Below are 27,902 nucleotides of genomic sequence, written 5' to 3' on the forward strand. Positions count from 1 at the left end.
AAAAAAAAAAAAAAAAAAAAAAAGGGAATAAACAAAAGGTCTAATAATAGGGGGCTACATTCTGATAAACCTTAAGAGGCGGTGGAGGGACTTCCCTGGTGGTCCAGTGGTAAAGAATCCTCCTTCCAATGCAGGGGATGTGGGTTCGATCCCTGGTTGGGGAACTAAGATCCCACATGCCGCGGGGCACAACTACTGAGCCCACATGCCTCGGCTAGAGAGCCTGCCTGCCGCAAACTACAGAGCCCAGGCGCTCTGGAGCCTGTGCACCACAACTAGAGAGAAGCCTGCACGCCACAACAAAGAGCCCATGTGCTGCAACTGAGACCTGATGCAGCCAAAAATAATCAATCAATAAATTAATTAAACATTAAAAAAAAAAGAGGCAGTGGAGAGGAGTAGGAGGGAGCATAGACTCTGAAACCAGGCTACTGGGAGTCAAAGCCTGACTCTGCCCTTCACTGCTGTGTGACCGTGGGCAAGTTCCTTACCCCCTCTGCCTCTGCTTCCCCACCTGTAAAATGGGGGAAACAGTATCTTCTTTGCAGAGCTGTTTTGAGGATTAAATGATTTAATGTATATAAAGGGCTATGGAACACTGTCTAATTGGCTGCTATGATGATGATCGCTCCCTGCAGTGGGGTACCTGCTGCTATTAAAATGAAAAGACGGAAAGATATTTCCCACACCCAGAGTTTGTAAGATATAGCACATATTGGTATGATCCAATTTATGCAAAATGATCTGTCTTTTGATTTCTCTACATGTAGACACCTGTAGAAAGAAGTCTGGCAGGATGATCACACCAAGGGATTAATTAGTACTCATTTCTGGATGATTGGCAGTCCCAGTCACTTTTGTTTATTTTATGTCTTTCTATATTTAATTTAAAATTTTAATTTATTTTTTAATTGAAGTATAGTTGAGTTACAATAGTGTGTTAGTTTCAGGTATACAGCAAAGTGATTCAGATTTATATATATGTATATATACACACACACCCACATATATATTCTTTTTCAGATTCTTTTCCCCTATAGGTTATTATAAGATATTGAGTAGAGTTCCCTGTGCTATACAGTAGGTCCTTCTTGGTTACCTGTTTTATATATGTGTGTATATGTTGATCCCAAACTCCTAATTTATCTCTCTCCCCCTTTCCCCTTTGGTAACCATAAGTTTGTTTTCTATGTCTGTGGGTCTATTTCTGTTTTGTAAATAAGTTCATTTGTATCTTTTTTTTTTTTTAGATTCTACATGTAAGTGATATCCTATGATATTTGTCTTTCTCTGGCTTATTTCACTTCATATGATAATCTCGAGGTCCATCCACATCTTTCTATATTTTAGAATTTTCTACAGTGAGCACATACCAACTGGAAAAATACAATCAAGTCATATTCATTTAGTGGGAAAAGGGGAGTGGGATGGTTTCACAGCTCTGTGCAGAGCAGTGGGATGGGGATTCATGTGCCCCCTACTCCCTGGCGGCCAAACCATCTGCTGGGGCGCCTTTTAGCTTCAAGGCCCTTCCCTGAACCCCTCCCCACCAGTCTAGGCTGCTTTGTATCCCAGTCCCCCTCCTCTGGCCCACTTGGGAATTGCTTGGCCCTCAGAAGAGCCCTGGCCGCGCACCTGCCTTACCAGAGTTGGGGTATCCCACGACGGTGGGCAGGTAACGGCTCTTGCTTCTGTCCACAGGCACGAAGGCTGTGTACTTGCTGATGACGTTGCAGGCCTTGCTGGTGTGCACGGCGTTCACTTGGTAGCGGCGGCTGGACCCTGCAGAGGGAGAAGGGGGGTGTCACTGTGTGGAGTGGGAAAGTCCTCCCTGACATGGAAGCTCTGGAAGCTAAAAGGAGGGCTAGATCCATGGTCCCATCTTTGGAATTAAATAAGCCCTTAAAATTAAGGAGTTACCAACTTGCCATTAAGGTCATTTAAAAGAAACCCTCAAGATTATTAAAACCTCCACCATCACTTCATAAAATAAGGATATTTTAATGCAAAAGAAGTAAGACATCTAATAAAAAATGACAGTTACTTTCCTTAAATAACTTTAGTGTTATTAAAAAAAAAACCAAATCTCTGTGTTGTCAGTATCTTCTATTTTCATTTTGCAGCTCTCTGATGAGAATCTTGCTGCAGGATTTCACAGGTCCCCTGGCTGTGTGGGGACCATTGGGACAACCTTGCAGAGACAGACCAGAGAGGGAGAGTGGTGAGCATAGGGTCACACAGCAAGTTAGGAATGGACCTGAGATCAGGACTCAGGATGGTCCCCAAAGCCCAGACTCTTGCTACTGAGCAGGTGAGCAGTCTCCTTGACGTGAAGGATGGACAAATGTCCTGTAAACTGTAAGGTAAAGTGCTCATTGGAAGAAAAAAAAAATTTATAAAAATACAAATAATATAAAATATAAACCATGTAGTATTGTTATATAAATAAAGCATAAACTATAACAAATAATAGAAATATTCTCTATTTATGTCTCTATTTATCTGTTCTCCAGGTGTGTTCCCTCAAGATCCCACAAATCACTGTCTTGAAAGTTTGCCCCAATTCCTGGACTAAATTAGTCTCCCCACCATCCCTGTTATACAATTTCTTGGATCCCTGTGTTTCTTCTTAATGGCATTAGGACAAATGCACTCAATTAATTGTGTTTATTTGATTAATGTCGGCTGGCTTCCCTGCTAATCTGTGTCAAGCACTCATAAGTAAGGACGGGGATGGTGGTGGTCACTGCACTGCTCAGCCCTGAGCCTGGCCCCCAGCTGATCCATACTCAATAAACGGCCTTGATTGGTTACTGGGTGGACCGATTAGATCTAGGGGTTCTGTGGGAAGATAGGTGTGGTCCCAGAGGAGCAAGGCAGGTGGAATAGGGCGATCCCCACGGTTCTGTCTCGGGAGCCCTACAGGGGCGCTGCAGGGAGATGCCCTGGGAAGTGAGGAGGAGTGAGGGGCGTGTAGCAGAGGAAAAGGAGGGAGGAGAGGACTGGTTACCGGGTGGGTGTGGGAGGTGTGGAGGAGCATGGGGCTGGGAGGGGGCAGATCAAGCAGGGGGTGGAGCCCTGGGCCGCTGTGTGTGTGTGTGTGTGTGTGTGTGTGTGTGTGTGTGTGTGTGTGTGTGTGTGTGTGTGTGTGTGTGTGGAGGGGGACTGTGGGGGTCAAGGGAGGCACCTGGGGGCAGAGATGGGGAGGGGAGGCGGAGCATTGGGCGGTGGCAGGGCAGTGGGGAGAAGGAAGGGGGTGGAGCCAGGGGGGAGGAGGGCAGTCCCTGGGGGAGAGGCAGGGGCGGGGCATGGGGCGGGGCTGCGAGGAGGGGGCGGGCCCGCGGCCCTCACCTTGCTCGATCTCTCGCTCGCGCTCCGCCAGCTGTTCGAAGTCGCGGATGATGGCGCGGGCCGCCAGGTGGTGGAAGGTCTCGCCCCACAGGTCGGGCTCGCGCGCGCCGCCCCTCTTGGGGCCGGGAGGCCCCAGCTCAAAGCTCACCTCCCACTGCAAAGGCTGGCTGTCGCGCAGGCCCTTGACCACGGCCTTGCCCAGCACGGGTCCTGGGCTGGCGGGCCTGCGGGGACTGGCCTGCTCCTCGGACTCGGCTAGGGTCTCCCAGTCCGAGGACGTCTCGGTCTCGAAGGCGGAGGGGTGATGGGACAGCTCTGGGGGCGGAGGGACAAGCGGGCTGTGATCTGAGCTGCAGGACAGGGGTTCCATTCCCAGGCGACATCATCCCTCCCCAGGATGCAGACACCGCTAAGCAAGGACAGTCCCCTCCCCCCTCCCGCCCCCAGGGAACACGCAACTCTTTCCTTAGGAGAGCAGGGGTGGCACTGGCTTGTCCCCAAGAGTAGGGCAGACCCACCTCTCAGGAAGCCAGTACCTGAGGGGGCCAGATAGGGTGGCGGGTCACTCCACAGGTAGGACACCTGGGAGCCTCACAGGCAGCCCAAGGGCCAGGTTGATTGGGAGAGAGGGATTGGTGAGGTCGTCTGGGAGGGATGGGCCACAGCAGATGCCCCCCTCCCAGGCTGGGCTACAGCCTAGGATTCCTCCCTGTCCCCAGTCAGGTCTTGGACCCTGTGGGCACTTACCCAGGTCCCCAGGGCTGCAGCTGTCTGAGGCAGGCTTCAGACCAGACCCAAGATCCAGCTCGTTCATGGCGCTCCAAGCCTGGGTCTCCTGGCCAGAGGGCAGGAAGGGCTGGCAGCCTTGGGGCAGCAGAGAGGGCCTGCGGGCCACTGGACCCCAGAGTCTGGGGCCCTGGCTCAGGTCCGGGCCACTGTTCAGCAAGGGCTAAGAATGCAAGAGGAAGGGGAGGAGACTGAGCTCCTGGTGGCTGGCCCCCTTCCCTCCACTCCCAGCCACAGCTCTTTCCCTGGCTGCCCCAGCTCCTCCTGGGGGACTGCCCCTGTAGTACCCAAGGACACATGACCTGCTCTCCATTCCCCATAAGAAACATCAACACAAATAATCCCAAACCATGGATAAAGTCCAAACCAGGAAAACCATGGAAAATCACATACCATGGATAATATTCTAAACCCACCTTTTTTGGGTTTGGCCATAAAGTTTAAAACTCTGTGTGTGTTTGTAGTTATAATTACCAGCCTTTTCCCTTATGTCTTCTCATTTGTCATGCTTAAAAAGTCTTTCCTACTAAAAAAAATTCTAGAATTTTTGTGATTCTATTTTTGTTTGTTTAAATCTTTGATTCACAAAAAAAATTTATTTTGATGTAAGGAAATAGAAAACAGCCTTTTCTTTGATTTTATGAAGAGTACAAACGTCATCACCATTTACTGAATACAGTTCATTCACTGAGTCCCTACGGCTTATCAGTTCTCTACCTCTATCCTGACAAAGCTGTCATGTATATTTGGTTTTATTTCTGGACTTTCTGTTCTGTTTTGTGGATTTAATCTGTTTAATGCTAGTCCAAAACACTTCAAAAGGCAAGGAGTAAACTGGGAAATATATTTGCAACACGCATGACAAAGATCGTTTTCAAGAAAATGCTCTTTAAATCACTGGGGTGGAGGAGAAGGGAGATAAACTCAATAGAGTAATGGGTTAAGGGCATCTGCACGCAGTTCATAGGAAGAGGATTCTATAAGCCCATGAAAAAATGCTCAGTCTCATGAGCATTGCTCTAAATTGAAATAAGTTATGATTTTTTTAATCTTCTGGATTAGCAAATATTTAAATGTTTGATGACAACCATAGTTGTCCACAAGGAGACAGTTTCTCATGGACTGTTGGTGGGACTCTGCACCGAAGCACACTTGTAAAAGAATGATTTAGCTGTGTGCTATCTCTCAACAAGATGCACAATCTCCTTTGACCCAGCGATTCCACTTTTAGGAATTTAATTCTGTGGTAATACACAAGGATGCAAATATCCGTGTGCCCGTATTGTATATTTATTACGGTACTGTTTGTAAAAGTGAAAATCTGGAAACTGTCTAAATGTCCATCGCTAGGGGTTGGTAAATACGTTATGGTACATCCACACAGTGGAACACCATACAACGGTGAAATGAAAGAGGCAGATTTTTTCCAAACCAATATGGCAAGATGTTCAAGATAGAGTTCATTTCGAAAAAGTAAATTGCAACTGTTCTATAGTTTGATTGTGGGGAGAGTTACATGACTACATGCATTTGTCAGAACTCATAGAGCTGTTCACTGAAAAGAATAATGTTACTGCATATAAAAAGTGAATTAAAAAGACATTTAAAAAGTAAATTGGAGAGCAGTTTGTATATGTGATTGTTCAAAACATATATGTGTGTCGCATATGTGTGTTTTTTAGTGTGTGTAGTATTTCTGGAAGGGAACACCCAAAACCAAGTGAGTCAGGGCACAGGGGAGGGGGACTTTTATTTTTACTTTATATTCAACTGAACTGTTCGAGAGTTTTTTTTATTGAAAACTCTGAGTACGTATTACTTTTGTAATTAAAGAATATTAAATTAGGGCTTCCCTGGTGGCGCAGTGGTTGAGAGTCTGCCTGCCAATGCAGACGACCTGGGTTCGAGCCCTGTTCTGGGAAGATCCCACATGCCGCGGAGCAACTGGGCCCGTGAGCCACAACTACTGAGCCTGCGTGTCTGGAGCCTGTGCGCCGCAACAAGAGAGGTCACGACAGTGAGAGGCCCGCGCACCGCAATGAAGAGTAGCCCCCACTCGCCGCAACTAGAGAAAGCCCTCGCACAGAAACGAAGACCCAACACAGCCAAATATATAAATAAATAAATAAATAAAATTGAACTATCAATTCCCCCAAAAAAAAAAAAAAAAAGAATAATAATTTTCTAAAAAAAAAAAAAAAAAAGAATATTAAATTAGTTAAAAATGAATTTTGCGCCTCTGGGAACACATATATCTGCCTGGAAGGAGGAGGGGATGGGGGGACAAAGGCACTTTTAGGTGTAACAGAGAGAAAAAATGCCTCTTAGTTTTTAGGCTAACAGTTAACCATGGGGTCTTTTTCATCTCTATCAAATATTTACTGGAATGAGGCCTGTGCGTCCCCATTAGATGGGGTCTCCTTGGGGCAGGGGCTAGATTCATCCTTCCTGTTTCCTCTGGGCCTGAGGTCCTGGGGATGGTACAAGGGTGTGGGAGATGAAAGGGACTGCTCCATCTTAGGACGGCCTCAGTGGGAACTGGTACCCAGCCAAGGCTGCTGGGTCCCAGGGCATCCCTAACTTCTTTACCACAGCAGAGACTGGGATTCCCCCTACCCCTGCCCCACCATCACCAGCACACTGAGAAACAGAAGCTGCTACAGTTTCCATAGCAACAAGTTAGTCTATGATTCAGCCCCCTTCACCCAGCCATAGGCTGCAGGGAGTGTATATGTGTGTATGTGTGTGTGTGTGTGTGTGTGTGTGTGTGTGTGTGTGCGTGCATATACATTCACACAAGTGTATTGGAGATAGATTGTGGAAGAAGCCAAGCAGGGAATGGGGAGAGATGAACAAAGATGGGCCAGAAGTGAGGAGGAGAGCTGCCCAGCTGCCCAGAGCTCTCACCAAGTAGAGTTGCATTTAAAGGACACCTACTGTGCGCCAGGTGCTGCACTAGACACTTCATATTTTATCAGCCAGTGCTGCAAGAGTCCTCCACCTGCAGTTGGCTCCCAGTAAACATCTGTTGATGACTGTTAGCTCAATCATCTGACAAGCTATTCTCGTCATGTCATAGATGAAGAAATTGGGGGCTCAGAGAGGCTAAGCAACATGCTTGAGGGGCAGAGTCTGCCTGACTCCAAGATCAGTATCTTCCAACTGCATCGAGTGGCTCCTGGCTAAGCACAGAGGAGAGCCTTCAGGGCAAGGTGGCAGCATCCCCGCTGTTGGGGAGCATAGGGGGCTTATGTGTATTTGGAGGTGGGGAGAGATGGGGGTTATGGGTGGGAATGGGAGCGCGAAAGGCTACTTTTACGGAACCACAGACTCACAATGACAAAGCTACCTAAAGCCCATTCTTAAGAAAATGGGATAAGGCGTACAGATAATAGCAAATACCAATCTGGTTTAGACAGTGATTCTCAACCTGGTGATGTTGCCCCCCTCCCCGGGGACGTTTGGCAGGGTCTGCAGACATTTTTGGCTGTCCTGACCGGGGATGGTATTGTACCTGGAATCCAGTGGGTAGAGGCCAGGGAGGCTGCCCAACATTCCACAGTGCACAGGACAGCCTCCACAGAAAAGAATTCCCGTGTCGATAGTGTGGGAGCTGAGAAACCCTGGTCTGGCCGGACACTGGATGACTGGTCCTGCTGTGCTTCTAACTCTGAGATGATCTCTGCCCTGGGTGAATGTACAGCCTTGGGATTTTCAGAAGGTGCAGAAGGTGACAGTGAGGGGAAAAGAAGGGCTTTTCAGGAAGAAGGTCCTTCGCTGCAATCCCCTGACTGGCTGTGTGACCCTGGGTAAGTCACTTTACCTCTCTGACCCTCAATTTCCACATCTGTACGGAGTGGGGGTGGCCGGCCCCCACATTCCCTCCTTTCCAAGGGGTGCTGTAAAATCAAATGAGAGTGTAGATGGGGGTGCTCCTTGCCAACTGGGAAGTTCTATGAGCAGAGAATGGGTGATGTCATTGACCAATGGGTATCATTATTAGGAAGTTGTCATTGGAGGTCAGGCAAGTGAAGATCCAGAAAAAGGAGGAAGAAGTGACTCACTTCACTGTAAATTGTGGTCAAGCTCCATCCTTATGGCTGAAGCAGGAGACAGAGCTCTTCCCCATCTATGGCCACCCCCAACTCCAATATGCCCTGCTTGGGTACCTGCAAATCAATCTGCCACCGCGGAGCATCCAGGCTGGTCTGCTTGGTGAGGTCCTGCAGCTTGGCTTTCCTCAGTGGGTATCTCCTGGCAGCTGTTGTGGGGTCGCTGGCCGTAAGGGCCCTTGGAGAGGGCTTGTGGGTGGTGATCTGGTTGGTGCTGTATGCCCGCCGTCGCTGGGAGAAGTCTAGACCTGGGCAGGAGTGGTTACAGGGAAGCCATCAGGGTGGAGGACAGTGGGGAAAGAGAGAGGAGCTTGCATACCCATTTCTTGCTTGGAAACTTCTTGAGTTTTCCACCACTTACCTACTGAAATATGTGCAGATGCCTCACCTCACCTGGCATTCAAAGCCTTGCCTAATCTAGCTCTACTCTAGCCACCCAGCTACTCTCCTTTCTGCTCATTTTTCAAGGTATTATGTGCTCCAAATATACCAGTTGTGTATACGTTTTCTAGGTGTGACACCTCCACATCTTTGCTCAGGCAGTTTCTGCTGCCTGGAATCTCCTCTCCCTTCCCACTTCTAAGAACCAGTGCCCTCGTTATGTCTTTGTTAATATCCTCTACCAGATGTTCCTTTCCCTGGGATCCTTACAGTCTGTTAAACTTTCTTGTGGTCCATGTCATTCTGCTTTCTAAGAGAGTTAAGGCCAGTTGTATCTCTCTCACTAGATGGAGAACTTCTGAGGGACAAGTGCCACGTTTGAGTCATCTTTGCTTCCCACACTGCGCTCAGCACCTAGCCTTAGTAGGTCATCAGTAATTACCCTCTGAATGGAAACTAAAACCATAAAGAGGTTTTGGAGGAAGACAGGTCTAAACTCTTTATCTGTACTCTACCTCTTTCAAGTTCCATGAGCTTAGTCACATTGCTAAAATTCTCCAAGTTTCAGTTCCCTCATCTGTAAAGTTGGTATTATAGTACCCACCTCCACAGCTGCTAACCGTTCAATGAGATTGTAAAAAGTGCTTAACACGTAATAAGTGTTCAGTAAAAATGTAGCAATCATGGCCTCCCTGGAGAAGGGAGTAAAGCTCAAAGAACAACTGACTGACCGGGACTGGTGGCGGAGTCTCCGCTGGATGGCTGGGCATCTTTGGCCTGCCTCAGGTTGAAGGGTGTCCCCAAGCTCTTGGCACAGTCTCCAGTGTCTGGGCTAGGTCCCTCATCCTGTGAGTGGTAGAAGACAGAGCTGCCGGACTCCTGAGAGTGTAGCATGCTGTATCGTCTTCTCTTGTCCTGGAGGGAGGGAGAGAAAAGAGGGCTTAGAGTGAGGCTGGATGTCAGGAAGGACATCCAAAGGGCAGCAAGGGGTGTGAGAGGAGATGGTGGAGGTTCTACCTTTGAAGAACTGAAATAATAAGAAAATTTTTTGCTTGCTTGGGGAATTTAGGCAGACTCCTGCCTAAATTTAAGGGATGGTGAATGGAGGTGGTTTTTCATATCACTTATGCTGTTTATATTTTTCATTATATTCTTTATTAAATGTTAAAAAAAAGAGTAATTCTAAATGCTACTGCTGTCTCCAAATAGATAACCAAAAATAACAGCATGAACCATCTGTTCCTTTTGTTTCATTCTCCATGATATAAACATATATAAAAATATAAGGGCTTATTGGGGTCATCTTGTGTTACAAAAGCTGGACCATATTACTTACATTTATCAGTAGCTTGAACTTTGCACTTAAAACATTTTGGAAATCTTTCACGTCAACTATTCTTTTAAACATTTGGCTGTACGATATTCTACCACCCCTTTTTATTAAGCATTCGCTTTGTGGCCATTTATTTTTTGCCACCGTAAAAAATGCTACAATAAATCCTTGACCATGAATCTATTACATCACTTTTATTTCTATGTGTTTGATTCTTAGGAGGTTTTTCTGGGTTGAAAAGGTATATATTTCTAATTTTATTAGTTATTTCTAGATCACCTTCCGGGAGGGTAAGTCACGATTATACCCTTACCCAACAACTCTTCTAGTAGTAGGAGAAAGCATTGCCAGTCTCACGGGTAAGGAAAGGAGAATAGATTTGACAGTCCCTGCTAGTAGTAAGGTCTGTGGCTGATCTGCTACCTCTCAGACCTCCAAGAAAGGCCTGGATTGTGCAGAGTCTTGACCAGCATTTTGTTTAGCACGTTCTCCCTGCAGTTGAACACTCTACTCTCCAAAACACTTTTACCATTACTGACCATGGTTCTTAAGAGATTCCATAACATTTTAAAATCTGGAAATTTCAAATAAACTTCTAACTCCTCTTGAAAGATTGGAAACACATTTAACATAGGGTCCACATTCTTGCATGGTAACTGTTTGTCAGGGCTGAGTAGGGGCTGAGCATTTAGACAGAGTGTGTGCTCTCCAGTTTGCTGTATTCCTCACCACCCCTTATTTCCTCTTATGGGGAATGTCTGCTATCTCTCATGACATTTGTCCCTTTGATTTTTACAACAAGCCCATTTCGTTCATTTTATACCTGCCCAATCCCCCTAGGCATTGGGTTTGTGTGACTCCTGCTTAAAAACTAAACAAGATGACAAATCCTTTAAAGGGGAGTGGAGAGACTTACTAACGAGGGAAGCTAGATGAGAAAATAGCATCTCAGGCAATCTTCTACATTTTAGCATGGATTCCACCTCCCTTTGAGAAGTTCCTCACTGTTATTCCACTTCTGCCACCACATACAAGAGAATTATCCATGTAAATGAATAAAACACAAATTCATCTAAGGAGATATGATCTGTCTAGAGTGTTCAGGGAAAGAAATCTGAGTGCCATTGTTCTGAATTGAACTACTCACCAAAATCACTTGGAGTAGACTATGCAAAATGCAGGTTCCTGGGCCTTATCTTCAGAGATTTTTATTCAGGGGACCTGGGTTGGAGCTAGGGTTCTGCATTTTAAACATGTTCCCCAAGTTCTCCTCTTGCAGGGGATCTTGAGGACCACATATTGAGATGGTAGCATTTACCCAAGCAGTGTCACCATGACTGAATGTCCACGGCATGACAACTATACCCCACAAGAGTAAACCCAGATCCAATTGGCTCCTAGCTGCCACAAATAAATCGTCTTTCCAGCCAAGGATGGCTTTGTGGGAAGGGTTCTGGACCCCCACTGACCCCTGGAATTTCTAAAGTACTTACTGTTCTGGGATTGGAGATGTATAAGGAGGCATCACATACAATGCCATACCCCACCAGCCGTTCTCCAGGGAAGAGGGAGCTGGTGCTGACAGGTGAGATCAGGACCTCGGTAGTCTCAGGGAAGACCCACTCCACAGTCACATCACTCAGGACTGGGGCCATGGCCTTCTTCAGGGATTTGACCATCTGTTGGACAGGGTCAGAACACAGGTTGGGGGGATGTGTGAACGGGGGTGTGCACAAATGAGGAGCCTGAAGACTATGTGGGTGTGAGCATGGGAAGAGGTAGCAGGGAAGAAGTGACAGTAGACTTTGGGCGGCTTGCCCAGCAGCAAACATGCCTCTGCGTTTCTTAGACTCCTAGAACATCAGAGTTGGAGCAGATCTTTGCTTTCACCTTCTCTAAGCTTAGCATTTTATAAATGAGAAAAACCCAAGACTCAGAGTAGGGCTGTTATGAACCTGGGACACACAGAAAGTTTGTCTCAAAACATGGACTGAATAGTGACCTTGAGCAACTCAATTTACCTCCCTGGGCCACCGTGTCCCCTTCTGTTAAAGGGAGTTAGTAATTCTCAACTTTCAGTGTAGTTGGGAAGATACTGCATTTGAAGTATCTGCCACGTGATAGGCATTCAATGAATGTCAGCTGGTTTAGCGCTTGGACAGTGGTTTAACATCCCCTAGCATGATTTCCTCAATGGACTGCAAAGCTGGGGAAAAATGATTTGAGGATTGTGGCAGCCATAGAGGAGCACTCTCAAATTTCCCTTGAGAAAGACTGTGTTCTTTTTTTTTTTTTTTTTTTTTTTTGGCTTAAAACAACAGCAATGTATTTTTTTTACAAGCTCTCGAGGCCAGTAGTCTGAAATGAGTCTTCTGGGGCTAAACCCAAGCATTTGGCAGTGCTGCTTTCCCCTGGAGGCTCTAGGAGAGAATCCCTTCCTTGCCTCTTCCAGCTTCTGGTAGCCAGTGGCATTCCCTAGCTTGCAGCTGCATCACTCCAATCTTGGCTTCTGATGTCACACTGTCTTCTCTTTATCTGAAGTCAAACCTCCCTCTGCTTTATTCTTTTTTTTTTTTTTTAACATCTTTATCGGAGTATAATGGCTTTACAATGGTGTGTTAGTTTCTGCTTTATAACAAAGTGAATCAGTTATACATATGTTTCCATATCTCTTCCCTCTTGCGTCTCCCTCCCTCCCACCCTACCTATCTCACCCCTCCAGGAGACACGGACCTACTAGAGAATGGACTTGAGGATATGGGGAGGGGGAAGGGTAAGATGTGACAAGACTGTGTTCTTTTGCTGCAAGGAATGCAGTTAGATGACAGTCTCCATGTGCAATGCCTCAGCTTTCAAACCAAGTTCACACCTCTCCCTGGAAGCCCCCAGGCAACAAATGAGCATGGCAGACATATTAGTGCCTGGTCTTTCCACGCAACAGAGACAACCTAATGGGCAATTCTTGCTCCAGAGACCCCTGGTGGGTTGGATGAGACCCTGTCAGACCTGCACTGCAGTCTGAGGCTCTCCCTGACCAATCCTGCTTCCCTCCTTCCCTTTCACAAGTGTTGCATCTGCACGTGGACTAAAAAGTTTTCCCTCCTGTTTCCTCCTCTTTTCCCTTCTACAGATTTTATTCCTCAAGAAACCTCTTGCACTCTTAACTTCAGCTCTGTTTCTTGTTCTTGGAAGATCTGGACTGACACAGGGATTTTCTAAGTGCTGGATTATTTGTGCCAATTATGCAAGACATGGAGAGAAGACTATAATTGCCTTGATTTCTGGGGCCTTTAGATTCTTCTGAGCCATCATTTGTCATCATCAGGAACATGGCTAGAGATGACCCCAAGCGCAACTCCTATCCATAGAGGCAGTGACTCCTTTGGGAACCCCAATCTTGCCCAGCCAGTGGATGGAGCATATCAGCCACTGGCTGGAGACCAGGGCATCTAGTGTCCTGTACTAGCTCCAGGAAATGTCCACTCTGTGGCCTCCAACTCTGATTTTCACTGGGGTGCAGTGGAGTGCTCAGACTTGGGGTGAAATCCCAGCTCCACCACTGAGTTGCTGTGTGACCAGTGTGGGCCTCTGAGGTCCCAGCACCAGAAGAGATGGAGGCCCTTCTGCCTACCTTGGGTTGCAGCCGCTCCCCCTCCACCAGGAACTCAGCACTGCCCTTGGACACAGTTGCCAGCCCTTTCACCAGTCTGTGGCAGACGTTGGGTCCAATTCCAAAGCTATAGCACCTGGAGGAGGGGGACAAGAGAGGCTGCTACTTCCCATCCTCTCTGCCATTTTTGTCCCCTGATGGGGAAAGGGACAGATCGTGATCCAGCAGAGCTATCTCAGAGCTGGCCCCAGCTTCAGGTAGAGGGTGAGGGAGAAGAAAGAGGGCCATCAGTGGGCACTCACATTCACACATGGACAGCCCATCCCCTCCCGCCCCAGCGCAGAGTCGAAGCAGGTAGGACTTCCTCTGCCTAGACTGCTCTTTGAGACCTGGATGCAGAGGTGTGGGCATCTTATCCCTCCTGAACCACTGTGGGGAAAAGGCAAACTTTGAAGTTGGCCACACCATCCTGGAAGCAAAGCTCTGTAGGAATTGTGGGTCCCCTCTTCTCCTCCTGGCACTTTCCACGTTGCCCCAGTTCTGACATTCCCCAGCCCAGGGCAGCCCAGAGTAACCGAGCCCTAAACCTTCAGCCCTGTGCCCACCTGGTGGAGAAGGCATGGTTTCGCAGCAGCTCCAGCACCTTCCCGGTGTTGCTGACGGCACCATCTGTGATGACGAAGAGCAGCCTCGGGTGGCCTCGGGGCACTGGCTGCCGGATGACCCACTTGAGCGGGGAGAGGATGTTGGTGCCACCCATGTCAGCTTGCATTCTCTGGATGTTGTCACAGGCCTTGGCCAAACTCTCCTGCAGAGAAGGGTCATGGGCAGGGAGATCGTCCCCAGGGTCATTATACGGTGTGGAGACTCTAAGCCCCTTGGAGGATGAATCCTTTGTTTCCCAGGATCTTAGTTCAGCCTCACTGGAGCTGACTCATGTTCCCAGTTTCATCTCTGCCCCACGCGCAGGAAGAATAGGTGGCCACTTTTCGGTGTGAGTCTGCCCAATAACACCACCTACCAATGCCCCAAATGCCACTATTCATGATGTATTAACCTACTGTTGTCCTTTCTTTGTTCCTCTTTCAAAACATAAACACCCCTGGAAAAGGTAGCGCGTCAAGCCCTAACTGCCCAGCACAAATGAGGTTTCCTTTTCTGGTGAGTGAGGCAGGAGGTATGGTGGAAAGACCACTAGACTAGAAATCTTAAGACTTGAGTCCTGGCCTGACTGTGGCACTAAATCCCTACGATACTCTGAGGAAACCATTTCCCCAATCTGGGTTTCAGATTTCCTCCCTCCTGGACCGACACTGTGAGACCCAACTGGCCAAGGATTCCTGCCACTGGATGGACGTCCCTGTAGCAAGGACAGATTCTCACTGGATATCAGATGTTTTCCTGTTCCTGACTCAGGAAGATGCTCCTCCAACATCCACACTTGGAGTAATGGAATATAACAAAAGTCTTAAAAAACTGTGTATGTACCTTTGGAACCAGCAAGACTAGGCATTTATTCCAAGCGAATCATTAAGGATGTATGCAAAGTATTTGCTGCAAAGATAACTAAATAGAAAAAAATGGAGACAACTTAAATGCCCACCGGTAGCGGTTTAGTTAAATAAGTCGCAGCCTATCTGTGTAGTGAAATAGTAGGCAGCTACTGAAAATTATGTTGCAGATGAATACTTACTAGCATGGACATATGCTCATGATAGGCTGTCCTGTTAGAAAAATAGGTTACAGAAAGTATGGGAGGTCTAATCCTACCTTTATTGAAAATGTATGTAAATGCTTAGAGCAAGAAGGGATTTATCCTAAGCTCTTAACAGTGGTTTTTCTTTTCTTCTGACTGATCATGGGAGATTTTCAAATTTTTCATTTTGATTATCTCGATTTAAAAATTGTGGGACAATCAATATATATTATTTCTGTATTTAAAAAACTGACAAGTAAGTTATTTTTAATTGAAAAGTGGCTCCTATGCCCTTCTTTCCTCCCTTCCCACCCGCCGTCTCTCTCTCCCTCCCTTCCATCCTTCCCTCCCTTCCTTCCTTCCTTCCTGTTCCTAGACCTGGGTAAGATGTCCGCCACCCTCCCACCTTTATTTTCGCTGTGCTTCATGGCTTGTAGGATCTCAGTTCCCCAACCAGGGATTGAACCTGGGCCACAACAGTGAAAGCCCGGAATCCTAACCACTAGGCCACCAGGGAACTCCCTAGGATGCTCCCATTTTGAACATCCTATTGGGGCCAAGGGTCCTCTAGTTACAAACTGTTACCTTGAGCCATGCGAGCGCCATTCTTAGTCCACTCGCTCACCTATTCACTCCTCTATCCCTTGCTATTCACTCCTTTAGCTCAACCTTGCATGAGTCTATCATTCTAATGAGACGGAGGCTTCAGTGAGTGGGAGGCCTGAGATATATCCTCTCCCTATCCCTTCCCTCTACCCACTCCCAGCGTACATCCATACTTTGCCCCACATGATCTTTATTTTAAGGAGGGGGGAGGCCAGAAGACTGCCTACATGGAGATAGCCTCCCTTTGGTTCTCTGCTCCTGGCATCATCTAGGTTCTATATGTGTGAACAGGTTCTATGAGGGCAGGCCTCGGGGGTACCTCCTCTTTCCTCTTCCTTCCTTGCCTCTGTTTCTCACCACCTGACCCCTTCTGGTCCCAGCCATGCCCCCTCCTTACCTCATTGTAGGTCTGACTGGAAGGGAAGAGGGTCTTGAACGTGGATCCAAACCCAATGACATTGAAGAGGCAGGCCGGCCTGAGGCTCTTAAGAGCCACCAGCATGGCATCCTGACAGGTGAGAAAGGAATTTTTAGGATTCAGGAAGGAGTTCTTACCTTGGCCACCACGCAGCGTTGTTCTCATAGCAGCACGGAAGCAGCCTCCAAGTGGACCTTTCACCCTCCGTCTGCACCCAACATCACTTTCTCCCCCAGATAAAGAAATTCGCTGGTGTTGACCAGAGGCTGAGCCAAAGCCATCATCATAAAAGTCCTCATCTGTGTAGCAAGTCTGATTTCTCAAAGCCATTCTATTACAGTTTTCCAGTTTCGTTTCACCTCCTACTGACCCTGAGCGGTAAGGAGAGCAGGGAGCGCCCACCCCCTTCCACCAAAACAAAATTGATGTCTAAGGGAGGCACGTGGCCTGGTCCAGGTCCCACTGGTGATGAAGCAGCCCTCTGTTTCAAGGTCTGTGAGCATTAAAGAGTCTTAACCTATCTAACTATGCAACACCAGGAGACTTTGATCAAGGTATATTCTAAAAAATAATGACAAAGAGAGAAGGTGGAGGATATGACAAGAGGGAGAATGATGATAATGATGATACAATGCAATGATAAATGTCAAGCAATTACTACATGCTAAGCACTTTGTATTCATTATCTCATTTAACCTCTGTAACATGTATGATAGCATAGTGGTTAAGGAGATACACTTTGAAGTTAAACGTATCTGGGCTTCAATCTCACCATACACTTTGAAGTTAAACATATCTGGGCTTCAATCTCACCTTTGCTATTACTAACTTGACCTTGGGCTAGTTATATCACTCCTTTGAACCTCAGTGTGGCGCACAGTAAACATTCAGTACCAACTGAATGGTTATTATTGCCAACCCCATGAGATACATATTAGTATCAATGCCTCTGTTTTACAGATAAGGAAACTGAGGCTCAGAGGGTTAAGGAATTGCACTGGATCGTAAAACCTGAGAATAGGACTGAGGCTTTCGAAGCATAGCTCCGAGATCTTTATTTATGTTGGCCCTGCCTTGGCACAGAACTCAGGGATGAGCGGCTTTCCCTCATCCCTATAGAGTTTATTGATAGCACCCCAGGGATCTCAGCACAGCTTCAGAGAAACAAACTGTTACACTCCAAAATCTTGCAGGAAACAGAAGCAAGTAGATCCTGGCAACTTTTACACCGTGTGGCCTTCCAGGCTCTGCAGCCCTGCAGCCCCTCTTCCATTCCCCTCTGTGAATATTGACATTAATGTTCTGTCCATCTCCTTTTGTTGCTTGTGTCAATATGTTTTGTTTTTCTGCAAAAGAAGTCAATACCTGTTTATTTTTCATTAGCTCCTGACGTGTGTTGCTGCTAGGAGGAGACCCTGCTGGTCCATACGGATTGTCTCTGCTCGCACCTATTAGAATTATAAAGCCATGTTTCTGGCAGCTGAAGAGTGAGACCAGCTGCAGGAAGTTAAATTGGCCGAACTTTCCCCTTTGGCATGGCTGTTTGGATTTCTATTCTCTCCTACCTCCCTAAGCCTAGTTTTTCCTCCACCTTCAACCCAATGAGCCACGTGATGACTCAAGCAACCCCTCAATGGCCTCATTGTCAGTGGGGAAAGGGATGTGTGGCCTGAGTAATTTCTGTGACTTTTTCTAAAAGGGACGTGTTTAGCAGAATGGATTGTGCCAATGCAAAGCCATTTGTGACAGGATGACCTCGAGCTCACTGAGCTGAACTGGAAGAGAAAGCAGGAGCGACTCCAAGGGGAAAGGGACTGAGACGTGAACCAAGTTATTGTCAGAGAATCCTGACAATAGGTCTCTAGTTCAGGAACTGGATTTCTACTCATAAACCAGCTTCATTTCACTGGTGGTAACTGCCTGGAACACCAAGATGAGAAGGAGGTAGAGACTGAATCCAGGCTCAGCACTGAAAAAAAGTGTCATGGTCAATTATTGATGTCTGTCTGGGCTTGGAGGAGGGGAACAGAGGGATGTGTGACATATGTTTGCCCTCCTTGAATGAATCCTTCTTTCTTATTTTACAGAAAGAATAAATGAAGCCAGAGTTGAGAATCAACTTGTCCAAAACCACATAGCAAGTCAGTGGTAGAATTGACTCTGGAACCCAGGCATTGTTTTTCTCAGAGCCATGTAGCAGGAATGACAATCAGAGAAGAGAGGTTGTCTCAGTGGAAGAGTCTGTATAATTCCCTATTGGCAATGTAAGGAAAATGAGCACTGAATACAGAAGGTTCAGGTTCCCGCACCAGCTCTGTGATGTTGGGAAGAACATTTAGCGTCCTGGGGACTGAGTTTCCTTACCTGGAAAATGGCAGGGAAAATGGATTAAATGCTCTCTGAGAGATGTTTTAGGTCTGTGATCCTATGATACGTTGGAGTAACTGAAGAGATGTCTTACAAATTGGTACAGCTGTGGAATGGAATACACATGGCCACACAGTCCTGGAGCATGCTTCAGCACTCCAGCACTGTGGACAGCTCCTTACTTCCATGCCTGCCTTTGATGGTGGGCGGGGGTGGGGGAAAGGTACCAAGCAGTCCTGCATCCCAATGTCAAGAGGCTCAAACAAGAACTTGAATCTCATGTATGACTGCTCTGTCATACTTCAAGACCAGACCCAGTCATAGCAAGGCTTAGGAGATAGCTGTCGTCACTGATCCCACTTAAGCCCATTCCTCCTGGCTCATTCTGTTGCTCTGGAAATAAGAGAGACAAAGTCGGGAGAAGGAAAAAATTTCAGGTGACAGCAGAGCCCTCTCCTTGTTCTCTCATCCCTTGCTCTCTTGAACTACGATCCTTTACTGAGTTCAGTAAACAGCAACCGAGGGCTTTTTACACATAAACACAGAGCTAGACCCCGTGGGGAGGGACAGATGAGAAAGAGCTGGTCCTTTTCCTTAATGAGTGCATAGTTCCAGAGGAGGAGACAGACATCTGCACAACTAAAAATACAAGGAAGTGTTGGATAATGCCGTAATTGTGGTGAATAATCTCCTCATGGAGATGGAATGCTTCTGGATGTGGGGGGAGGGTTTTATCACTCTTTCCCCTGAACTCCTTCAGAACCCTCGAAAGCATCAAGACCATGCTCGCAGGCAGGCTTGGCTAACAGGGCTATGCCCCTCACTTGACTGAGCTCCTTGGGGCAGGAACTATGTTTACAAACTACTGTCTTTCCAGGTGGCCAAGCACAGGGCTTTGCACATATGAGGCATTTGAAAAAAAAAAACAAAAAAAGGATGAACCACGTCATTTCTACTGGATTCTACACATCCCTTGATGGCAGGGGCCATGTCCAATGAATCTCCAATGTCACGTGGGTATCCCTCTCCACCTAGTACCTAGTGAGGTGTTTTAGCCAGAACAGGGACACAACAAAGGCGTGTAGAATGCCGAGAGAAGCTACTGATCACTTCATCCCTTGTAAATGGACAGCAGTTAACCTCTGCTCAGATCACTTCAGGGGTTTATTTTGGGAGCGAGTTGAGTTTGGGTGGGGTTTCTGTTTAAACTGACATACACAAAAGTTGTTTGTCATTTCTCTTAGCCATGGATAGTCATTTAAGGAACGGGTTCAGGTGTGGAAGGAGGGATGCTTGGGACATAAAGTGCTGAGAAGCTGGGCACCCTGGGACCCTAGATCCTGGGGGTAGGGATCCTCTTAGAGGTACCTTGACTCGGTGCATGTTGGTCCCATTCATGCTGCCACTCCTGTCGATGAGGAAGATAAACTCGCCATGGGTCTTTCTTAAGTTCGGCTGGACTGACTGGAGGTCAGGACAGAAGTTGAGCATGATGACGGAATGGTGGGGAATGTCCTTGTGGAGGCGTTTCCGGATGATTTCTGTCTGGAGGAGAAAGGGAAACTCTCTCACTTGGGCGTTCACGGGGGGTCCAGAGCTACTCCTGGGGGTCGTGCTGGTCCCCCATTACTCTCCAAGTCTTGTCAGGATCCCACTCGTCCTCTGTGTGAAAGATTTCCAGGTTGACCCTACCTGGCTCTTCTGCTAGACATTCACAGGTTGCAACACAGAAAGGCCTAGGTTTGAATCCCAGCTCTGTCACCGTCCAGCTGTGTGATATTGGGCAAGACCCTCCTCTGGGTCTGACTCTTCTTTGTAAAACGGGGCAAATAATGTCCATTTCTCAGGGTGGTTCTGAGGATGAACTGAGCTGGCACGCAAATGGGAAGGTCCTGGCACACATGCAGATCCTCAGTTGAATAGTGGTTTCTTGCCCTTTCACACCCAGGGGAGAAGCCACTCTCTGGCTCGTTTTGGCTGTGAACTTCATTCTCTGGTTTATTGATTCTCTCCCACTGATAACTTCCTACTCACGCTTCAAATTTTACCTCTTTGGAAAACCTGCCCCCATCTTCCTGGTGGACTTAGTTTCCTCATCCATGAAATGAGGACAAGAGCACATACCTCACTGAGTTGTATGGACTAAATGCAATGCCTGTGAGACAGCTTCCCAGCAGAGAGACTGTCTGCACAGCAACCATCTACGCTCTTGCTGCCGCCGTTGGTATTTGTCATGGGGACCCAGGCATGTCTCACTGTGAGTTTTTGCTCATCTCTCTGTCTCCCCTCTAGCTCGGGGGCTACTTGAAGGCAGGTCATGCTCGAGTCTCTTGCATCGCCAGGACTTAACATAGAGCTTGGTGCAGAGATGGGCTCAGTAAACATTAAAGGAAGGACAGCACCAGAGTTCTGTATCTTTTCATGTGTCATCTTAGTTGGCCTTGTCACACCACTACTGAACTGTCCTCGACTCTCCGGTCACTTTGCACCGAATCTCATTTCCTCTCTCCTCACTCTGCCGCCCTCTCTCTCCACCTCTACTTTCTCTGTCTCTGTATCTGACTGTCTCTGCGTGTACATATCTCTCTTTGTCTCTTTCTCAATTTCTGTCTATTTGGGTCCCTTTCTCAATTCAGTAGATGACATCATCACCTGCTCAGGTGTTCAAACCAAAGACCTAAGAGTTGTCCTCGATTCGTCTCTTTTCCTCACCCCACGCATCCACTCCTTCAGCAGAGGGCTGCCTGTTCTGCAGCTAAAATACATTCTGAACTTGTCCTCTTCTCTCTGTCTCCGCTGCAATCACCAAGCGCAGGACAGTACCATCTCTTGCCTGGATCTTTGCAATAGCTTCCTCCTGGCCTGATTCCTCTACTTTTATTTCCCCGTGGTCCCTTTTATAGAGAGAAGGCAGTGTGATCTTTCTTGTTACTCTCTTGCTTAAGCAATAGTTTCCCCTCACACCTTGTACCAGGGCTCATGAAGCCCCCCTAAGGACTGACCCCTGCCTACCTGTCCACCTCATGTTTGCCCTACATTTCAGCCATTCTGGGCATCTTTCTGTTTTCCAAACGCATCGCCATTATTCTGCTTCCAGTTCTTTGCGTGTTCTTCCAATGCTTCACAATCCACCGAGTCTCATATTCAAACAGGCTTTCTCTAAACACCTGGCTGAACAGCACCCGGTACTCATCACTCATTATCATATCGTCCTGCTTTGTGTTTCACAGTCCCCGGCCCTCACCTAAACAGATCTTTCTCATGCGTTTGCTTCTTGTCTGTTTCCCTGTGCTAGAATATAAGCACCATGAGGAAAGGATGTGTCACTTTCAGTGCTTTCGTCCTAGTGCCTAGAACCTATTGGGCACTTAGTGTTTGTTGAATGAATAAATGAGAGGATGAATCTGTGTGGGTCTTTTTGTCTGCTACTGACCTATGTGCATCAGTTTTTTTGTCTTTCTGTCTCTATTTGTCTCTGCTTCTCTCTGCATCTCCATCTCTCATACATAATGTCTCCCCCTGTGTCATTTGCCCCCTCTTTGCTAAGTTGCAGTTTTTGACAGCTCGTCCCACTCACTCTTCCTGATTCATGCCTCTGGATGCCCTCCTCCCTCCTACCGGGAGCTCCTTTGCCAAAAGCCACTGCCCAGCCTGGCCCTTTTGACGACAGAGCCCAAGGCAGCAACAGCCACATCTGGTAGTGACAGGAGCCCGATTTTTGCCTCTGTGAGGCATGGGGTGGGGTTCCGGGCTCAGGATCCTCTGATGTCTTGAGCTCCCATTATCCAGTTACAATAAACTCATCACTTCTTAGCAGCTGTGGGTTGATGGCTGTCATCCCTGGAGCTCATGAGGATACAGGGTATTTGCATAACCAACCCAAGGTGGCAAATTAATTCTCATTTGCCTCAGTGGTCCCAGAGCTAATTGATTTAACGCTTGGCAGGCACGCCTGGGAGGCTCACTGCCAACACCCCTTGCCCACGTGCAGCAGTTCTCAGAGCTGAGTGGCACCCCCGCCATTCCCACCACCACTATGGGAGCCTGTCTCCAGCCTCTTCTCCCAACTGACTCATCTGGGTGAGGGGGCACCTCTGGGAGGATAGGTGTTTCCAGTGGGGTCTCTAACGTGGGGATGGGCATTGAGCCACCTACACCTTCCCTTCGCCATCTCCCCTACCCCCCACCAAGCAGGGGCTTCCAGTGGGATCTCTACCAAAGGGAATGGTGTCATCAGCTGTAAGTTATCTCCGCGTTCTTGTCTGTTCCTCTGCCAATCAGGCCAGCAGGAACGGGGGGCCCTTACATCCAGCACAATTGCCCCACGTGAGCAAGGCAAAGTCCTTAGCCTCTTTGTCACCAAAGCCAACTCCCTTTTCCCAGCTCACCAGTTATTTTGGGTGCTAAACCTCAGTTTTCTCATCTCAAAAGGGGAGACAATAAAAAGAAGTATCCCGCGATTCTTAAGCCTACCTTGGCACTCAGGACCCGGCTCGATGTGCAGGGTCACGAGCAGGAGGGAGACTGCGGTGGTGGCTTGTGGCTGTGGTTCCGCATCCTCCTACCCCCCTTCCCCACCCCCAACCCCTTGCTGATGGAGCCCTTATCCTTTCACTTCGTGGGGGAGGGGCGGGCAGAGGGAAAGGATCTTTCTCAGGCTTTCCCTGCTCTGCCTTTATTCTTTACCTAATAGCAAGCAGGGATACCAGAGGCAGGAAGAGCAAGAGACCCATTCAGCCGGTGGGGAAAGGGAGGCCCAGGAGTAGAGATGGAGCCGGGAGGGCACCCAGCCGTAGGGTCCTTGGTGCCTCTTGGGGGTGGATTAGCCTGGAGGAGACCAAGGTTGTTTCTGCCACCAGCCTAGAATTTTGCCTGGCTTAGGCACCTTGGTGGCACTAGGAGCAGGTGACCTGACAGGAAGCAGGAGGGCAGTGCCAGGGTGACTGCTGCATCGGGACGTCCACTTTCCCTCTGCCACCAGCTTGCTGTGTGACCTCGGGCAAGTCACACCCACCCCCAACCTCAGGTTCAGGCTCCTCATTGGTCCAGCAAAGACCAAGTCCCCAGTGCCACCCCAGTTCTGCCACCACTGATGTTGCTTCAGTCACCCTCACCTTTCGCTCTGCACTGCTGTCCTTCTTCATCCCTTTAATGAAATCTGTTCTTCCCTTCAAGTGCTGGTCAAACTCTCCCAGGGTCATGTCCCCTTTCTCCATCAGGACATGTGGCATGTAGGGCTCTGCAGAGATGAGATCAACTCTTGGCACTTGCCCGAGGGTGAGGGTGATGCTGGGGGCCTTGGTGGAGTGGCAGATCTTCACAGTGCGGAGGACTCCCAGTTGGAAGAGGGGGATGGGATTCCTGGCTGCTTGAGGCAGTGTGGGACCCTGAGAAGACTCCTTAGCTGGGAGGCAGGAGAGCCTAGTGGCTGTGGGTGATTCACTGCCCCTCCCTGGGCCTCAGTTTACCCATCTGTAAAATGGGAGTGATTCTGGGCTCTGATCAAACATTCGATGAATTCTTAAAGAGCCAAAAGAGTTGCTCCCTGAGAGTTCAGAGCTGCCAGGGTCTCATGGAGCTTAGGGTTTCAAAGATCTCTGCTCAGCTGGCCTGGGGGCAAAGTGCACCACTGGGTGGATGAGACCCTGGGGTCTCAGGAGATAGAATGGTGCAGGAGACACTCAATTCTGCCAGTTAGCACTAAGTTTCCCAGGAGGCAAGTAGTTGGTCTCCTCCTCTGTCACGCGCCCCTACCCTCTCCCTGCCCACTGGGTGCGGGGCCACGTGTCTGTGCCCCATGGGATCAGCACCTCCTCCCTCCCACAGGCATCCTGGGGGCCCCGCCTGGTGCACAGTACCGCTGGGGTGGATGAGGATCTCCACGGGTCGGTCGAAGGTGTGCCTGTTGGCCAGGGTGATAATGATACTCTCGGCGGAGCGTGCGGACGGGGAGGCGTCAGCTCGGATCTCGTGGGTGGGACTCTCCACCCCTGAGTGGCACAGAAAAGTGGGATAGGCTCAGGAGTCCCCGGAGAGAGAGGAGCTTGGTGGGGGACCCTGAGACTCAGGCCAGAGATGACTGGCACTCCAGCCCCCTCAGGGGCTCCTGACCTGCTGTGTAAAACCGTGGACAGGCCTCCTCAATTTCCCCGTCTGCAAAAGGGGGGCTTAGCTAGATGGGGTCTAATGGCCTTTCCTGCCCTGACCTCAGGATCCAGTGGGGGTCAAAGGAATGGCTTCCTCACAGGGCACAGAAAGACAGAAAGAGCTCCATGCTCCATCGGTGGGCACTCCATAAATGTCTCTTGTGTTGGGATGTCCTGTTGCTCTGGGAGAACCCTTGTTGACAAGAAACCACATCCTAGTGTCTCTTTAAAACCCTGACTGGGTGGGGGAGGGGAACCATCAGAACAATGGTACCCGCCCCTGGCTGTTTGTTAGAATCACCTGGGAACTTTTAAATGTTCCAATGTCCAGGACTCACCCCAGACCAATATCATCAGAAGCTCTGCGGGGGAAATCGCCTGGGAACTGTTTTTTTTTTTTTTTTTTTTTTTTTTGCGGTATGCGGCCCTCTCACTGCTGTGGCCTCTCCCGTTGCGGAGCACAGGCTCCGGCCACGCAGACTCAGCGGCCATGGCTCACGGGCCCAGCCGCTCCACGGCATGTGGGATCTTCCCAGACCAGGGCACGAACCCATGTCCCCTGCATCGGCAGGCGGACTCTCAACCACTGCGCCACCAGGGAAGCCCTGCCTGGGAACTTTTAAATGTTCCAATGCCCAGGACTCACCCCAGACCAATGTCATCAGAAGCTCTGGGGTGGGGTCTAGGTGGTGGGATTTGGAAAGTTCCCCAGCTGATTCTGCCATGCAAGGGGAAGAGCAGGAAGCAGCTTTGTGGCTATGGCTCCAGAAGAAGACCGAGGACCGCGGACTTCGGACGGCCATGCCCTCGAGGACATTTCCCCGGGGAAGCCATTGAGGTGCGGGCGGGGACAGCCTTGAAACCTGTCCTTGGGAAAGACGCATCTTGGGCCGCATGCTGGGGAGCAGGAAACGGGGGCGAGGGGCATGAGCTTCAGGCTGTCTTCCATCTGGGCTGGCCAGCTTTCTCTCCCTCCCCTTCCTTTCCCCACCCCGCCGTGGCCTCGAATCTTCTTTCCAGCCCCATCCGGGTCTAGGCAGCTCCCTCTCACCTGCGAGCAGGCAGGGCCCACGGATCTCCAGCTGGAAGTTGAACTCGTATTCCATGGGGTTGGACACATCGGTGTCCAGGAGAGTCGCCAGGCTCAATTTGTTCCAGGAGTCCAGGGCCTGGGGGCCGAAGCAATGCTTGTCTTTGCTGGGAAGGGGGCCGAGAGGCGGAGGAGGCGGCCAGTCAGGGCTGAGGCAGGGGGCCAGCAAGAGAAGACATGGAGAAAACGGCAAGTCCCAGGCAGCCCTGGCACCCCTGCAGCCTCACCCAAAAAGGGGCTGAGGGGCTTCCTTCCACCCCAGATGCTGACAGTCTCACTCAGCCTGCCTGCAGGGAGAGCCTGGATTCAGACCTAAGGTACCACTACCTACGATGGATGGGCCAGGCACCAGGCATGGGGGCTCACGCTGTTCTCACCACGCCCCCAGAGGAAGGCCTCAGAGCCCTCATCTCCCCCCACCCCCCACGTGGGGAAACCGAGGCTCAGCTACATGAGGTCACTAGCCTAAGTTGCCACCACTGGCACGCGGCAGAGTGTGCATCCTCACCCGGGTCTCTGTGGCTCGGCCGTGAAACATTTTACATATGTCACATCACTTCTGGAATACCTGCTCTGTCTCTGCAAGCTGGGAACCCTTGCATAAAGCCACTTCTCTGAGTCTTGGTTTTCTCATCATTGAATGGGGATAATAATGACACAGCTGTCTTGAGCAAGCGCTTAGCAAAGTGTCACTGCTGAACGCTCATGTCTCTATCTTTGTCATCCCTCACCCTGTCTCTGATTCTGCTCTATTTCCCTCCCCTCTACGGTCATGCCTTCTGAGGTCTTTGATACACGTTCTGAATGCGCACATATTTTTGTAAAACACACCGTGACTTTTGGTTGAAAAGAAAGCATTGTATTAGGAATCTCATTCAATTGCTCCCCTTTCTTTCACCCAACACTGTGTCTGTAAGCTCTGTCCAGGTGGCCGTCTGCAAAGCGAAGTCTTTCCTGCTGATGTGCTGTGGCTTGGGGCCATCTGTTATATTGTACGTATTCCTTCCTGCCTTCACCTCCCTGTGTTCACAGACGCCATAACACACATCTTCATCCGTGTGTTATGTTTGGATGTATAAAAGGATTTCTCTGGGATCCCTGGGTCAAAGGGCACACACCGAGTATTGCCCCAGATTGCTTTCCAGAGTGGCTGGGTCAGTTTCCACTTCCACAAGCAATGAACGAGAGTTTCCTTCTCTCATCCTCACGAACACTTGGTATTATCTATTTTTCTTATTTTTTCCCATGTCCCTCTATCTAAGCAACTTTGAGGTTCATCAGAATTGGATGCAGGCGTCTCCCAAGAGCATCTCTGTTAACTCTACCTGCTGGAACAGGCAGGAATTAGCTTATCAGGGCCACCTCAGGGGCACCGGGGACTGCTTGGCCTCTTGTTCCCTGATCCACCGAGGTCCTGAATGTCCCCAGGTCTGCTAGGTCCTGCCTCTCCCAAGCACCTGGCTTGGCGCCTCTGGCAGCGTTTATATAGATGACACACGAGCTGGTGTTCCCTGGCCTGAGACTGGCTGGTGCCACCAGCTTCTCTGTTGTACCAACAAGTGTCCTCACTCTAGATTTCGAGGCCCTACACAGGCTGACTCTCCCACTTTGCTAGAGTCTTACTAGCCTTGCAGCTGCTCTTCCAACATACCCAGTCTGTTGCTACCTCAGGGCCTTTGCACTTACTGCCCGCTCTGCCCCCTGCCCCAAATTTTCTTCTTCCACTATACTTCCATGGCCAGCCCCCTTCATTCAGATCAGGCCTCAAGTGTTGCCTAAGCCCTGTCTATTCTAGCGAAACTAGCACCCACCCCATCCTGTCCCCCTGTAGCCTCTGTAGCATCTATCTCCATAGAGCTCATCACCCAACAAATGACATGTTTGTGGGCTTATTACTTTATTGTCTGTCTCCCCCCTTAGAATGCTAGCCCCATGAGGGCAGGGACCTTGTCTGTCTAGTTTACTGCTGTATTCCCAGCACCCAAAACAGTACCTGCCCCATGGTA

The 27,902-nt window shown here is 48.9% G+C and overlaps 1 protein-coding gene across 1 annotated transcript in view; it reads right to left on the bottom strand.

The window, feature by feature from the left end:
- The window catches only part of VWA5B1 (von Willebrand factor A domain containing 5B1), a 40,343-nt gene that overhangs the window by 7,343 nt on the left and 5,098 nt on the right, over positions 1–27,902 (bottom strand). The window contains exons 4-16 of the mRNA XM_027110715.1: positions 25,858–26,003; positions 24,519–24,650; positions 23,775–23,899; positions 20,029–20,205; positions 16,273–16,383; positions 14,179–14,381; positions 13,595–13,709; positions 11,457–11,642; positions 9,362–9,545; positions 8,307–8,497; positions 4,099–4,300; positions 3,352–3,666; positions 1,645–1,782 (exon numbers count right to left, since the gene is read on the bottom strand). Coding sequence (XP_026966516.1) covers positions 1,645–1,782; positions 3,352–3,666; positions 4,099–4,300; positions 8,307–8,497; positions 9,362–9,545; positions 11,457–11,642; positions 13,595–13,709; positions 14,179–14,381; positions 16,273–16,383; positions 20,029–20,205; positions 23,775–23,899; positions 24,519–24,650; positions 25,858–26,003 — 2,225 coding nt within the window. The remainder of the gene's footprint in view (positions 1–1,644; positions 1,783–3,351; positions 3,667–4,098; positions 4,301–8,306; positions 8,498–9,361; positions 9,546–11,456; positions 11,643–13,594; positions 13,710–14,178; positions 14,382–16,272; positions 16,384–20,028; positions 20,206–23,774; positions 23,900–24,518; positions 24,651–25,857; positions 26,004–27,902) is intronic.

Source organism: Aethalodelphis obliquidens, unplaced genomic scaffold, assembly GCF_003676395.1.
Source record: "Aethalodelphis obliquidens isolate GAN/ISIS:26980383/991018 unplaced genomic scaffold, ASM367639v1 scaffold9, whole genome shotgun sequence".
In the NCBI taxonomy this organism is placed as follows: domain Eukaryota; kingdom Metazoa; phylum Chordata; class Mammalia; order Artiodactyla; family Delphinidae; genus Aethalodelphis; species Aethalodelphis obliquidens.